Below are 16,411 nucleotides of genomic sequence, written 5' to 3' on the forward strand. Positions count from 1 at the left end.
CTCTAAACTTTTGTTTGTTTTAAAAATAACACACACACACACACACACACACACACACACACACACACACACACACACACACACACACACACACACACACACACACACAGACACAAATATCACGCCTGTATTCCCAAATGTGATAGGCAGAGCACACGAAACGTTACCGCTTCGGAGCCACTTTCAGACTTTAAGGTTTTTTTTTTTAATCTTTATTTATTAGTTCCCAAAAGCCTCAACTATAATTAAACACCACAACAGCCATACGATTTAAATGATGACAAGAGGGACATGACATGTCCTCCAAACCATACCACCGGATCCCCTGCCACACACAGGGTGGCAAACCTGCGCACGGATTCTCTTACACAGAACTCGAAACAAATGTCTACCACAAATCTGTCTACTTACTTATCTAAAATACGTATACAAATCTAGCAGCCTGCGACCAAGGAATTTTAGGTTTTAAGTTTGGCAAAAACGGTACAATAGTGACAGGTTGCTAGCCTGTCGCCTATGGTATACCTTAAAGGGATCCCTTGCCCCAATGAGCTTCGATCTGAATTCCTTAGTTTTCTAATGTTTTTGTAGCTTATTATATTAACAACAACGGCTTTAAGCAATATAGTATCCCATATTTACTTCAAAGTTCATTGTTTTCGAGATATTTGGCATCAAAGTTGAACAATTTTAGGCCAAATAACTGGTTTTCTGGCCATAACTTTTGTGTTAATTAGTTTCAAATGAAAACCCTCGACCAGTTTTTAGAGACGTCAAAGACGAACCCAAATATGTAGAATTCGTATATGTTAGATCTTTCACGTCAATAGAGATATGAAATAAGTGTTTTTTTAGACAATGTTTAAAAAAATCATACAAAATTAAGTATTAATTTTTTTCAAAATCCGGTAGTCAAAAATGGAGAACCGATAACCGTATGACTTATAATTCTATCTGTAGTGCAAAAGTAGGAGATACGATTCAAAACTTCTCAAAAATCGATGAAAACCTCGGGTAGCCCCTTAACCTATAATCCACAGTCGCTTCTTACGACATCCACGGAAGAAATGGAGAGGTGTAATTCTAACCCGACACCACACGGCACGACACACACAAATAAAACCTTTTAAAATACCTTCATTTACTGTAAACATTTCATCAATGCTTTCGTACATCAAGATTATGCTAAAATATTCAATGCTCCATTACATACAAAAGTTGTAATTTCTAGCGTGTGCGTTTTGTTTCTGTTTGCGTTAGAAAGTTGTACGATATTCCTTTCGCTCTAACAGCCACGTCACGCTCTTTGAGTTACAATAGGCGTCGAAAATAGCACCTTTTGCGAATGGTAAACTATCCGTTTCATGAAGATAAACTGCCTAGTTTGTGGTCAGAAGGCCAAAGAAAACGGGAGATATGTTCTCGTATCTCTTTCAAGAAAAAAATAGGCTGAATATAACGATTTACCTCCCGGCCGCACTTTGTATGATCAAAATTATGAGCGGTTTAGACTTTAACGGTGATTATGGTAATACAGAGAAACAGCTTTTGTTTTATCTTGTCAAAAAACGACGGCCTTCTTTTGATGAGAAAGCAGCGTTAGAAGTGTTATGGCGCTAGTTGCAAAGTTCGTTGGTTTATGAGACTTTGATAAGTACACAATAGATGAAAGTGAAGACAATGAACTAGAGGAATTAAAATATCAGACAATGGTTAGTCTGTTAATGCTCTCATACTGGCTTAGCAAAGGTCTTTTTAACGTACATAACAAAAGTACTCTATCCTTCGTTCCATAGATGTATAGTAGCTTTTTTGTATACAAAGAATAACCCAGAAGCCACGTTGCGATATTTGCATACCGTGACAGTACCTATCTAAAATCAAAGCGAAAAACGCGCGGGATGCCCTCCATTTCCTTACAAAAAGATACAGAAAATTGTAAACTTGCTTTTCTTCTAAAAAATCTTCCGAATATCATCTTCTATACATATAAAATGTTATGTCCTGAATGACTGACTGATGGATCAACGCACAACCTAAACCGCAGATCGTAGAGACCTTGGAACTTGGAGGGTGTGATCTTTGTATAACGTAGGCAACCGATAAGAAAGGATTTTCCGAAATCCCACCCCCTTAAAAAGGGGGGCAAAGTTTGTATGAGACACCGTGATTCCTTGGTCCAATCTACTTCAAATTTTGCATAAACATTCATTAAGAGAACTGATGGAAGACGTGTTTCGATTTTTATTGAAATTCATCCCCTAACGCGGTTAAAAGGGGGTAGAAAGTTATTTTGGTGGTGATTTGCTTCGAGGTTGATATCAATACTCCTTAGTGCTTTTGATTTAAATTACAGAAATTACAATTTATTTTGACATATGTTTGAAAACTCAATTAGATTTTATTCAAAAAAGTTTGAACTCACATAAAAGCTTGGAGCAATGCAAATACTCTTTAAAATTGGAATATCTCCAAAATCACCATTAAAACCGGATTTGAAGGTTTCTAAGCTTTAGAGAAGTTATGCAATTTTAGGTTACGGCCTCATTGAGACGTAGAGTTCGAAATTTGAAAAGGTAAGGACTAGAACATTTTGATTATAAAGTGGTAAAGTTTGTAAGGTTGTAGGGGGAAATCTCGGGATCTACTGAACCGATTTAGATGAAATTCGGTAGCTACACATCTGTGTACCTATCTAGATTGAGTCCCGGAAAAGGATAAGGATAGGTCTATTCCCGAAAAATTTCATAGTTCGCGGAGCCGCGTGCAACAGCTAGTTTTACCATATAATGTATTTTTTAAATTAAAAGAACACACACACACACACACACACACACAAATCTTCGCATTTGTTACATAAACGCAAAGCACGCACACACTTAAACACTTTACACGCAAGTGGCTAGGCCTATCATGTTTTTGTGCAGCAAGCACGTAGGTATCCTTTCTTTGTGATAGTAAGTTGACAGCAATCTTCATTATTCGCTGTGACATAAAACTACCTATGATAACCGCTTTTATACCACAACAGTTTTAACACATTTCGGCTACAGAGGCCGTGTTGTCTAACACGCAGGTGCTCGCGATCGCATTCACCATCTCTTTCTACACGCATAACGTGTGATAGAAAGAAATGGTGAAGTCGATTAGGATTCTGAGTGTGTCAGACTTCAAGTTATACGGACGGAGAAATGTTCACAGAGAACTCTCCCACCCGCGCAATGATATTGATAGATTTTATTTAAAAATTGGTATTTTGAGGCAGTTTATCGTTATTATATGCTTTTCACTTCTCATGGTGACACACTTCTCATATTTATATTGGATCTAGGCAACACAAAATGACGTTTTATGCTCAAGTCCATAAAGTAAAATCTTTGTCTAAAGGCAATCATGTCAACAGCCACAAAACAAAAATTTCTATAGGTAAATGTATAATTTTTTAATAATTTTTAATTTACATAAAATTGAAAATCAATAATCAATCAAAATAAATCATTTATTGAATCAGGCGTTACTTTGTGGAGGTCCATGTCAATGAACTGAAACAATACCTTTGCTCACCCGTGACATAAATCAATAAAACTAAAAATCTATAATTATACCTACTTATAGCGATGCATGAAAAATAAAATATACCTAGTAGGTAAGTGAACAATTCGGTGGCTATATGAACATTTCGGGTAAAATAGCTCGTTTTATGCTCTTGTTGTACAATCTTCTATTTAAATGTCATTATCTTTTTTTTGCAAATAAACTTAAACAAAAACTAATAAAAGAACCGATTTACCTATTTAGGGATTCTTTTTGATAGAGCAAAATTTTAATGAATACTGTTTTCAACCGTTAAATAATCAAGAGCGCTCGCTTAAACTATGATTTTAATTGATCAAAAAGAAGATTTGATTTAAGATAACTCGGGCAATGTCAAACGTCGTTTTAGAGCATAACGCGTGATTTAATTTAAGCCGGGAATACACATTCCTGTAGCTCGTAGGTACATTTTCATGCAAGTAGCTTGCACGCGTGTCATATATTTGTATGAAGATTGACATGTGTATTTCAGGCATGTGTATTTCCAGTCTTATTAATGTGTGTGGTAATTTAAGAAAACATTCTCATAATTAGAACTCTTTAATAAGCCTCGACACAGATACATGAGATAAATGGAAGCCTAAAATAACAGATGCTCTTATAAAGGGGAAAATAAAGTGTCCCTCGGGACCCTGCATGCCTTGGGCTATACCGCAGGGCGGGATACAGAGCACAAAACTGTTTTGTTTAATCACTTTCCTCACGCTGAATAGTTTAACTTAATAAACAGATTTCCCTATACTTAATGAAACTTCTGGCTTCTGTCATAACTTGGGCGAAAAAATATTTTAATAAAGTTTCTGATTCGTTTGTTACATTAATGAATTCAAAGAAAAATTTACGTTATTTCTTACTAGGGACGACCTCGCGGGAACTTTGTACTTTGCCAAAGTTAAAAGTAGCCTTTGGCAATTTGACCTATTTAGTGTAACTTTCTATTAATTATTTTTCTTTTATCAGCTCAATATATCCATGAAATAATTAAACTTTCATAAAAAAACAGTTTTCACCTCTTTACATAAAAACATACAGCCTTATTCATAAAAAGTTAGAGCCTCCTTGAAGGCTCCTTGAAGGCCCGATGCTAAAAAACATGATTCATAAACGTCTGTTAGCGCTAATCAGTCGATCAAGGCTCTGCTAAAGTTAGAGGACCGTAGACCCTCCTTTATCTCTCTGCTAAGTCACAAAATGGCCGCCACAAGTTTGAACAGCTGACTTTGACTAGAGCAAAAAACCATAGGTACCGAAGATATTTATAGTGAAGGCAGGGCAACGCAGATTAAAAAAAAAACAGGAAAAATTATTTTCAGGAATTTGTATTTAAAAATCCTCTAAATTAGCAACAATAAATTAACAATAAATATGAAAAAAAAAAATAAGGATGATTAACATAATTATGGCTTTTTGCACAACATAAACATGCGGATCCGAAATGGCGGGAAAACAAACATCTCGCTTTTTATTTTTTTTCCTGGTAATTTGCTGCCACTGCTGTCAATTTTTTTTTTAATTATCGATTAGGCCATTTTTTGTCTTTGATTTGTCAAGGTGGCCAACATAACGCGTCTAATCCGTCTATCAGCAGCTCAACAACTAGCAGACTGCTAGCAAGCGTTTATGAATCATACTTCTTGACAACCGTCTAACAAGCTTAATCAGTCTGCTAAGTAACAGGCCGATCAAACCTCAATTAAGGATTTTTTATGAATAAGGCTGTTAGACATTAATTAACAATCTAAAGCTTAATTTAGTATGTTTATTAAAAACGAAACAAATGTTTATATGTGTTGTAAGAAAAAATAATTTAAAATTGTCAAAAATATTTTGCGTTTTATGTTCGTAAAATTCGTATTTACGCTGAATGTACGATAAAATTACTTTTTATGCTCTAGTGCATAAAGTTAAATCTTTGTCTAAAACCATGGCAATCGAGCGTCAGCAGATACCTATATATAAAGTTTCTATTTTATTTTAGTAGTTTTTATTATAATCAGTATTTTAAACTGCGGAGTTAATAAAAGTAAGTGATTCTAATGAGTTATTATAGAAACAGTCATATATGGAAAATAAAATTTTGGAACTGAACATTTACTTGCAATGTCGCTGTTTTGCAGTTGAAGTGAAAAACAAAATATAGAATGTATTCATAAAACCCATTTTACCCTCGACTTCTCATCAACCCTCCCTCGCGGGCTCGAGTGGATATGTCGGCGGCCTATCGTAAAATTCGCCAAATCACGATATTTCTACGCATATCGTGAAATGGCCCCATTTCATGAATTGGCTAACAGACATCCGGCATATCGTTAAAAACTCACCTTTTACCGATTTGCCTAGTGACGTTAAGGCAGATCATGAAATTCCTAGGCATATCATGAAACGCTTTCATATCGGTTCTGCCACTTCGCCGGCCGCTGCCGCGGCACGCTCGCTTCGCTTGCTCGGCTCGTGCGTTGTGGTAACAATTCATACTAATCACTCCTGGCTTGAAATGGCGCCATTTCATGATATGCCTAGGAATTTCGTGATCTGGTGGATTTTACGATCGGCCGCCAACAGATACAAAGTGACGAGTAAAATAACGCGTTTTGTGGACTTGAAGCACAATCTACTATTATAACAAACTCTAACGTGAATCTATCATAATCTTTGACATTATTAATATTTATTACGTAGTTACCACCATCTTGCTCGCTAATCCTGCCGTGAAATAGCAGTGCTTGCATTGTTGTGTTTCGGCGTGGAGAGTAAGACAGCCGGTGAAATTACTGGCACTTGAGGTATCCCATCTTAGGCCTCTAGGTTGGCAACGCATCTGCAATCCCCGTGGTGTTGCAGGTGTCTATGGGCGGTGGTAATCTCTTACCATCAGGTGATCCACTTGCTCGTGTGCCATCCAGTCGAATAAAAAAAATATAATTGTTAACCTTCGCGGTTTATTTAAGCTATAAACAATGAAACATTCTTGTAAAATACTTTACACGTGTATTTTCATAATGAAAAGACAGAAAACACGATGAATACGATGATAGCTTAAAGTCACTTGCAGAGATTTAAAATACAAATATACTCCAGGGTGGTTTGCTAAAATCTTGTAGGTACCTACTGTCTTAATTAAGCATATTAACGTCAGTTTCCTTGACGAAATGACATATGTCGAATTTAGCCGAGTTCTGTTTAAAATTATATGACGAAAAAACTGGTACCTTAATTATGGTCCAAGCTGGCTTCACCAAAACCAGCAAACGGGTGCAAAAATGATATATACTACAATCAAACTATTTTATATTCATAAGATCTCATCTCTTTCTCTAGGATTATAGGGTAAGACGGCCTCAGAGGGTTAATCTCAGAGAAAATTGTACCCAGGTGTTTTAACTGAGAACAGTAAAACGGAGTTTCGTAATAAAACGAAAGAAGGCTTCCAGTGTTAGTTTAAGTAGGTGAACGACATTAGGTAAGTATATGAAGTAGACGACTTACTCCGTAGGTCAGGTTTACATTGTATTCGGAGTGACAATTTGATTATAGCCGTATGTTCGTGGACGGCCAAGGCTACGTTTTGTGATGTAGCATGAACTATTACTGGATACGATAGCTAGCGAAAATTTATATTAGCAAGAAAGAATTTCTTAGAAATTGCCTTTAGGAAAAAACATATTACATAATAACACATTGTTTTAGACTATCGTGGTCATTACTAATTCTATGATTTAAATTCGGGTTTTGTTCCGCGTACCTTGATTTTAGAGAAGCTCGATATTTCGGCACAGTTGCATGCGCCATGATCACGAGACGACAAAAGAAAATCAAGGTACGCGGAACAAAACCCGTATTCAAATCAAAAAAATAATGTTACTTTATATTTTGAAACTTTCAATGATATTTGACATAATATAATATTGTCATAATGGGTACATTATTAGTACAGATATTGCCCGCGAATTCGAAGTGTCCCACAGTATTTTTTATTATTTTTGCAGGGCAAAAAGTATGTTAATCTGGAACAGTCTAACTTTCTATCAGTGAAAAGATTTTGAAATTGCTTACTTGATTGAAGAGATCAAAACAACAAAAACGTGGACAATTTTAATATATTAGAATAGATATCAACAGTGCCAGCGTACAATTTACTTTTCTTTCTTCGATGTTTATATTCATTTGACTGACTGATGAGTCAACGCGTTTAGTACGGTGGTAGCCAAAAGAGAGATACGTAGATATTGTTCATGTTGATAAAATTAGAGAGTGGAGAGTGCATGAGTAGACGTGAAGAAACAGTGTAGAAGTAAATGGTGTTAATGTTTTACTAGCGTTCATTCAAAGCACCAGAGTCCATGAGCTTAGTAATTTATTTGTACCTTCTAGCGAAACCTTGCAAGTCCGAATAGACTTGAATCAAAATTCGCTTATTGTGATGGCATGTGTAGCGCCGATGACAAAGAATATGATATAATATTTTTAACTAACTTCGCCGGTAGTAATGAATGAGTAAAAAAAAACAGCTTTTTCCGTGAGGATTGATCTCTATGATATCAAGGAATATATCTACGAAATTTAAATTCTCCAGCTCCGGTGGTTTATTTAGTCTGTGCATTGTCTGTCACTCACGTTATTCTTTTACAAGTACAAAAAAGAGCGCTACAGTCAATAATTATGAGATGATAGAATTTAAGGTTGAAGATTTATGTGATTCATCCTGTGATCCTCTCAATTTTAAGAGGAGCTGGCTCCTGTAGTGAGACTTATATAGGCCGAGATGATGTTGATGACTGCGGTTATAAAACATAGGCTGTTTGCCTGTTTTTGTTTTCCCAATCGCGGTCTAAAGAAGAATGTTCCTTCATCCATTCTTCTCTCGATCGGGGAAGGATATTAATATATACAGGATAATAATTTGTCATGGTGATAGATGCTATATGTATCGGGGGCGCTCGGAAATTTATCGTAAAAGTATGTTTGTTCGGTCTTTTACTAATGTCATAAATGCGGCAGTGAGTTTGTTTCGTATAACTTTTAACTTCAGAATAATTTTCCTTTAAAAAGGTAAAGAGCGTTTTTTGTCCCGACGCAAATTGTGTTTTAAGTTTAAAACCTACGTTTCTCGGCTTGTCTATATGTAAGTGGGTGTATGGATCTTCGTCCTACCAACAGAACCAATTTTACTTTTTTTTTTATTGATAGTCGGACCGAAATGATTCATGATTGCGAAGTTCATTATGAACTTGTATAATTGTGTATAATTGTAAAGATGTAAGTTTAAATTCCATGCGACACCATGTCACCGCCAGGAAGTATGATAAAATATTTTTGATCAACTTCGAAAAATAAAGCGGTTTTATCTTCATTATATTTTGTGTATCACAGCTGTTTATCTAACAATATAAAATATGTAACAAAAACTAAACATAGATTAATCATGATTGGTTTTTTGGAGTATTTTTGTAGTTTTTTATTTCAACTCCAAATTGGTTACTTTTACGGGTATCCCGTGAAACCATATCGAAAATACAAACTGAGACATGGATGCACAGAAAAACCAGAAAAAGAGACCAGCGCTGGGAATCGAACCCAGGTCCTCAGCAATCCGTGCTGCGTGCTATAACCCCTACACCACCGCTGGACAGGAATCTAGACACGAATTTTTCCTATGCGTACATATCTCAGGTTGCTTATTTCTACTACGCTACTTATGCAGCAGCACTAGCGACATCTATGTTCCGAAAGAATTCCGGTTGGTTCCGAAAGAATGTGACGTCTCTCGCTTGATGAGTCTCTTTTTCTGGTTTTTCTGTGCATCCATGTCTCAGTTTGTATTTTCGATATAGATAAATCAATCAAATTTAATGTTATTACCCAACTATTTTATTGTGATACACCGATACAGGCTGATTTTGTAATTCGCATTGATCAGGCGTATGCTGGGCGGAGGTACGTAATTACTTTTAGGAACTTAATTATTCGAGTGTGTGTGTGTTGAAAGGTAATAGGGCTAAGATCTGAGATTGCTAGGGTTTTTCTTTGATGAGGGTATTATTTCAATGCTATTTCCTATTGTTTCTGTCAGAATATGGGTAGCGATCGTGTTTTATATTGTATAACAGTGAACTTAATTATAAACTTGTCATTTTAATCGTTTCAATTACTACATTTTATTGAGTCAGAAATTGAAATAGACTATTATTTTGATAGTAATTGAAGTAATTACAGAAGACAACGACCTTGCTTTTTTGAGAGTTTGAGAAATGTTTGTCTTATTTCTTTTATTGTTGCCGAGAGTTGCTTTTGTAATATTGGACATGAGTTTCTCTTATACACTTATTCCATTATAAATTGAATTCATTCATGAACTAAAATTAGAAATTAATTTAGCGTTGTTTCCAGGGACTGCCAAAGCAGGAAGTTATGTTATTATGCGGAATGTACATATATCCATTAATAATTGGTTTCGACGTGTTTGGGAGATGACTATGTGGAATGTAATTTCAAGTTTATCATTAGCATTTAGCGGAAGGAAAACTTTATGAGAGATGTTTGCGAAGTTATTCGAAGACGTGTATGCAGCGACTATTTATTTTGATGCAAGTAAGGCCTATTGGCTATTGCCTAATACATGACTTTGGACTATTATAAGAGAACGTTTGTGTTCTGAAAAAATGCCATATGACCATTAGATAAACGGTTGTTTTTATTCCTGTGTAGAAATTAAATAAAAAAATGTAGAAACAAGGGGCCAGGTAACTATAGTAGGTATGTACTAAACCAGTAATTGAAGGATTCATTGCAGTCTCATATACTAATTTGTATGGCTAAAGGTAAATCTTAGTATGCAAATTTACTGCGCCAATTTACATGCAATGTTCTACCGGATAACAAACGACTTCCTGCAAAAATATAGGGTTGAGCATTTTATTTTCTTAGAACAGTTACTCGTATTCAGTGCTTTGAAAAACCTTTTTTTCTGATATCATACTTGAATATAGTTTAGGGAGCTTCAAGTGAAAAATGGATTGCTTACCGTTAAGCAATTATATTTAATTTTCAGCCTATTTACGTGCTGTTACCGGTAGCAGGCTTTCTCTCAAAATGAAAAAGCTTAATAAAAAGCTCGTCGAAATAATTTTCAGATTCAATTTCGGACATAATTAGTGAAAACATTGGGCTTTCATGGTTATTACAATATATTCTTTATGTTAAATAAAATAATATATACATAAAACGTACACGCATACTTTAAGTTCTATTCATACATTACGAGTAATTTAGACTTACTGGATTAGGAAGTATTCATTTAATGTATTTAATTAATACCAAAAAATTTACTCGTATTCAACAACGGGACAAACAAATTGAAGTGTAACAATAAATGTATTTCAATATCCCAACTTGAATTTATATAAAACTAGCTATTAACTGCGATTCCGTCCGCGTAGAAGAACGAAAAATAGTTTACGTCCTACCGAATATACACAAAATATTTGATAAAAATCAAGCCGTTCGGAGGAGTTTGGTCATAAAAATTGTGACACGAGAATTTTATATATTAGACTAGCTGTTGCCGGCAACTCCGTCCGTGTAGAAGTATTAAAAATAGTTTACGTCCTATTCTCAGACCTACCGAATATAGACAAAAAAAATCATAGAAATCAGTCAAGCCGTTCCGGAGTAGTTTGATTCCAAACACTGTGACACGAGAATTTTATATAGCAGAAGATGTATTACGTATATTTTATTGTTTAAATACTTTGTAAACGAAAATTCATTACACAATTTCGGTTAGCAATCGTCGAGCCGTGTCGTAAACAAAGAGTCGGTTATCTCGCACAATGCCACTCCATACTTACCAGCGGTATCCTTAAAACAAATCACAACATGGAAGACGAGTCCAAAGTGTATACAGAACAAAAGTTTTCCCAACAACATTATTCAAGTCACATCGCAGCGTAGCGAGGGAAAGTTCACTTTCGGTGTGACATAGTACAGGGCGTAGCGCTCGTAGCGTTTGGGAAGTTCGTAGCCAGGCTCGTAGCGGTGCTACGTGCGAGCGCGCGCGGGCTCGTAGAGCGACTGTGGCGGTCACCGTTTTGGCGGAAAACGGACTTTTGCTTGTTTGATGCGCGCTGTGCACATGCGCTTAAAGTGTTATCTTTGTAACTAAATTTTATTCAACACTTGAGCAGGAAAAGCAAACAGTTTTCTGTAATTAAACTGAAATAAACAATCCGGTGACAAATTATTTTGCGCCCGTAAATGACAATTTTAAAAACTGGCTCAAAATAAAAAGTAGGTGGTTGTTTAATATAAGCAAAATTAGTCTCGCTGTAATTAAAAATGGAATTCCAATAACTCCTACTCATCTAATGATTACTTAAAGGTTAATCATGTTCTATTTTTTCATGAAAAATGAAAACGGGTCCTTTTAAAGTTTTAGTATTTATGACTCGCGGCAAATTTAAAAGCTTTTTCACTTCTCATGCTCGTAAACTAAGTGTTTATGCTGGATCTAGGCGACATAAAATAACTTTTTACGTTCTAGTGCATAAAGTAAAATCTTCGTCTAAGACCAAGGCAATCAGGTGTAATTAGCCACAAGCAATAAAGAAGTTTCTCTGTCTATCGCATGCCAATTGAAAACGATATGTTGTACATAAAAAGGTTAATACGAATTTTTGAGAAAAAGTGAATCTTATAGGAATTACAGTTAAGTTCTGAAAGGGATTAGTATCAAAATATTTTGCCATGCCTAGTAAGCTAAATTTTTTTATGTTTGTACAATGCTTCCCTCTATGCTTGTTTTTGTTTGAATTTGCTTATCATGGTAAAAATAATCTGTCGCACACCAATTTTGATTGTTCCACCCATGTTTCAGCAGTAAATTTCCAAAAAACTCTATTGTAACACACTGTTTTCTTATACTCTTTGGTCTGTTTGCCCATGACATTTGAATAATGTTGCCACTCAAATAATAGCTGGGTTCATCTTTCATTAGCCAAACTCTAGTTATACCTACATACTTACCTATCTTTTTAAAACAACATCAGCGAAGAATACGCAGCCACGGCAATAACGAGAAACTTCGACAAACAGGACATTTGACAAACAATTTTTTACAGTCATCATTTTTCGGTCAGAAATCAATAACGATTTCCTAAACTACAAGGTAAAAGCACCTTCATGGTTTGTTCGTATGTATTATTAATTACTTAATCTTTTTTACATTTTATTTCATTTTACTTATTGACATATTATTTTGGTTTTAAATGTATCGTTCCTTATTATTATAATCGATTTTTATCAACAAAAGGAAATGTCATGTGTTTAAAAAAAGCGGAATACTATTTTTACGTACTTGACAAGCCCTAATATTATTACGGGATGTTATTTAAAATTTCTGTGTGCCATGCGCGTTTATGCTACTTTGTGCTTCGTGTGATCTTGCCGTGCATTGCTACCGGGTCGCTAGTGTAATAAATAAAGATTGTTTTTATTAATATTGAAGCATAATATTGATCACCATCACCTACAGTATGTTTTTCCATTTTTGTCAATTTAGTTAAAAGTCACCAATGACGTGTGAAAATCGAAGAAAATTTTATTTATGTATTAAAACATAAAATACGAGAAATGCTGTAGGTCATTGTATAATACCAGTATAATACATGATCTTTTGGTATTTTACTCTATTAAGGTGCAGCCAAACCGCTGCTTAAAAAACGGTGACGATACGGAATCGCACTGACGCATCGTATGCGCACCGTTTTTTTGCATGCTTTCCACACCGCTGCTTAAAATACGCAAACGGTGCGGAATTGCAGTGACGTGTCGTACACGTCACGACTTTTGTTCGGTAAAGACCTGAAGTTTACGACACGTCACTGCGATTCCGTATTTTATATAAGCAGCGGTGTGGAGAGCACGCGATAAAAACGGTGCGCATACGGTGCGTCACTGCGATTCCGTGCCGTCACCGTTTTTTAAGCAGCGGTTTGGTCGCACCTTTATACGGTATATTTACAACACTAGTCTAGGGTTGCCATAAGTGTGGAGACGCAGACCGGGACATTTGAAGAAAAATAGTAAAGGTAGAAAAAAGAGATATTTTATTACAACAATAGGTAACTTTAAAGGTTTAGTTCTTGCCTAAACACAAAACAACGGGTGGGTTCTCTGTTCGTACTTGCTTTTCGCTAGAAAGTGGAAAATGCACGTTATCGGCTATGTTATAGATTGGATAGTTATATATTGTAGGTATTATTATTTACCAAGTCCAGTCCCCTACTAAATATCTATGATTTTCAAACCGGGACAATTTGCTTATCGGCCGGGACGCCGGGACACCATGCTTCACACCGGGACATGTCCCGGCGTACCGGGACGTATAGCAACCCTACACTAGTCATTACTCTCTGGACAATGACTGAAATCCCGGGTAGAGTTCCTTCACATGTTTGTTGTAAACTATTTCATTAGAGAAATAATTTTTTTTTTGTTATGTATCTACATACATAGTAGGCTGTTCCGAAGTATTAAATCGTTAATCAGTAATTTCTCCATTATTATTATGGCGTTTGATATGAGGCTTTGGACACAGGTTAGAAATAACCTAGTCAATATGTTCTCTTCGTCTTTGTCCAGAGGGTAGATACACGTTGTATATGCGCAGGATACTGATAGTGGTTGAGACGACCGTAGAACTACCCTTCTAAATTTTGTATCCAGTATAATGCTTAACTGCTCCATTTTAGCGCTAGCAATAACAATGAAATTAGAAGACACAAGTATCCACCCAATTCCCTTAGTAGCGGCTAAGACGTATATACCTCCCTTAATAAATAAAACAAGTTTGCCGTATTGGACACATAAGTAAATATTTACCGAGGCAAAGCTTCATACAACTACGCAGAAATAGACAGGTGTACTGTTATGTGGCTATTTACTTTTAAGAGTAATAAAATCAATACATGAGACATGTTACTTGTACCTACTCATAGCGGTGTAACAAAGCCCTTTAAAGTCATGGTATTTATTTGTTTAATTAAAACACATTTTTGGAAATTGCTTAATAAGGTGTAGGTACGAATGATGTTATGACCACAGAATAACTAATATGCTACCGTTATGACGTTAATACAAGCCTGTTTTCTTTAATCTAGCTTGGTCAAAAGACATGCCGTGGACATCAAGATAATATACTTAGCCATCAACCTAAATTCGTAACTTGCCGTAAAATATTCGTTACAATTAACGTGCAAAGTACACGTACATAATTATTGACATGGCTATATTTTTTTTAAGCCACGGTCATTAAAAGCTGTGTCTACATGGGGTATCGGCTAGTGTGGGATCCGAGTAGAGAATTGCAAGGTTTCTCTGTTGTTCGTAATCTCCACTTATTTACAGGAAATTGTTCTGCAATAGGATAAACTGTTATTTGATCTTTTCTTATTTATTTCCTTGCTATAGCGTAATTGGCATAAATCAGAGAAGCAATGTTTGGCAAACAGGAACTTTTTAAATAAAACTTGCCGCGATCAGGAATTATTGTTTACAGACATACTCAAGCTGTATCAAGTTGCATAAATTGTATAAAATATAATTAATGCAATACTATGTACCACTCACCTATTAATATATTATTTGATATATCAAATAATCGCATGACAGTTTTGATTTGTCGTATTATGTTAATTAGTTTCATGGTAGTTTACTATTTTATAAAAACAATCATAAACACGACATGTAATGCAATGCGTATTCTGAGACTAGCTTATTCGAAAAGTAGAAAACATTTCATTTATTTTAACATCGCATCTGTCACAATCAGACTCAGAGATGTTAATTATCTGTATTAGGTATTAAACTCGTTCCTTTTTGTTTTCTGTCGTTGGTAATATACGATTAGGTACATACCTATTTAACGACCCTAAGTGCGACAGTCGTGGTAGCCTAGAAATTTGACTTATGGCCTCTCAAACTTCTGAGTTTTTCGGAATTTATGTGCAAATTATTATACTAATTGAAATTTAACATGAAAATAATATGGTAAAGGAAAACATGGAAGCCTGCGTACACCTTCTAAGAAATTCAGGGGTGTGTATGAAGTTCTCAATCTGAAATGGGCTCGCGTGGGAACTAAAGCTCTAGCTCTCACGTTCCGAGAGGAGGCCGGTGTGGACGTATATAGGTCGAGTAGAAGTGTGACAATAACTGTGTCGCATCTTTTGCGACACTGAAATAAAAATAACATAAATACAATGCAAAAAAAAACGGCTGTTCCCATCAGCAACGCAAAGCCATAAAATAAATAAGAAAAAAATAACACTTCCTTGGCACAAAAACATCTGAAGGGAAATTAACAATCTCAATTTCTTAAAATGCGCAGGAATGGCTGTTACAATCTCCGTTGGATTACGGCTATTAAAACACGTAATTATGTCTGAGGTAAAACTCTGCGCTTAATAATGATAACGAGCCGTTTGCAAAGAGTCGCAGGTTTCATAGTAATGAAACTTTTATAACGTGGTCGAATAAATCTAGATCCATGTTTTAAATACAACTGCTAGGTATCGAGGAGTGCTGCATACCCCTGTGAGAAACTTACCGCACGAAGACAGATCGCGACTTCTTAAAAGTGCTGGAAACTGATTAACAATCCTTTTATGAGTATTTTACGTTAAATGTGTCTTGAAAATCAGACAACAATAAAGTTATTTTTGAAGCAAGGACAAAGGAAAATGCTTGAAATTCTTTTGTTACAAATTCACTCAAAAAACGGCATGTTATGCTCAGATACGGCACGCAATATACATTATAG

General features: G+C 35.5%; 1 protein-coding gene across 1 annotated transcript in view; it reads right to left on the minus strand.

The window, feature by feature from the left end:
• LOC141434370 (lachesin-like) overlaps window positions 1-11,666 on the minus strand; it is a 36,267-nt gene extending 24,601 nt beyond the window's left edge. The window contains exon 1 of the mRNA XM_074096785.1: window positions 11,442-11,666. Coding sequence (XP_073952886.1) covers window positions 11,442-11,520 — 79 coding nt within the window. The 5' untranslated portion in view covers window positions 11,521-11,666. The remainder of the gene's footprint in view (window positions 1-11,441) is intronic.
• Window positions 11,667-16,411: the final 4,745 nt, after the last annotated feature.

The sequence above is a fragment of the Choristoneura fumiferana genome, chromosome 13, assembly GCF_025370935.1.
Source record: "Choristoneura fumiferana chromosome 13, NRCan_CFum_1, whole genome shotgun sequence".
Taxonomy (NCBI): domain Eukaryota; kingdom Metazoa; phylum Arthropoda; class Insecta; order Lepidoptera; family Tortricidae; genus Choristoneura; species Choristoneura fumiferana.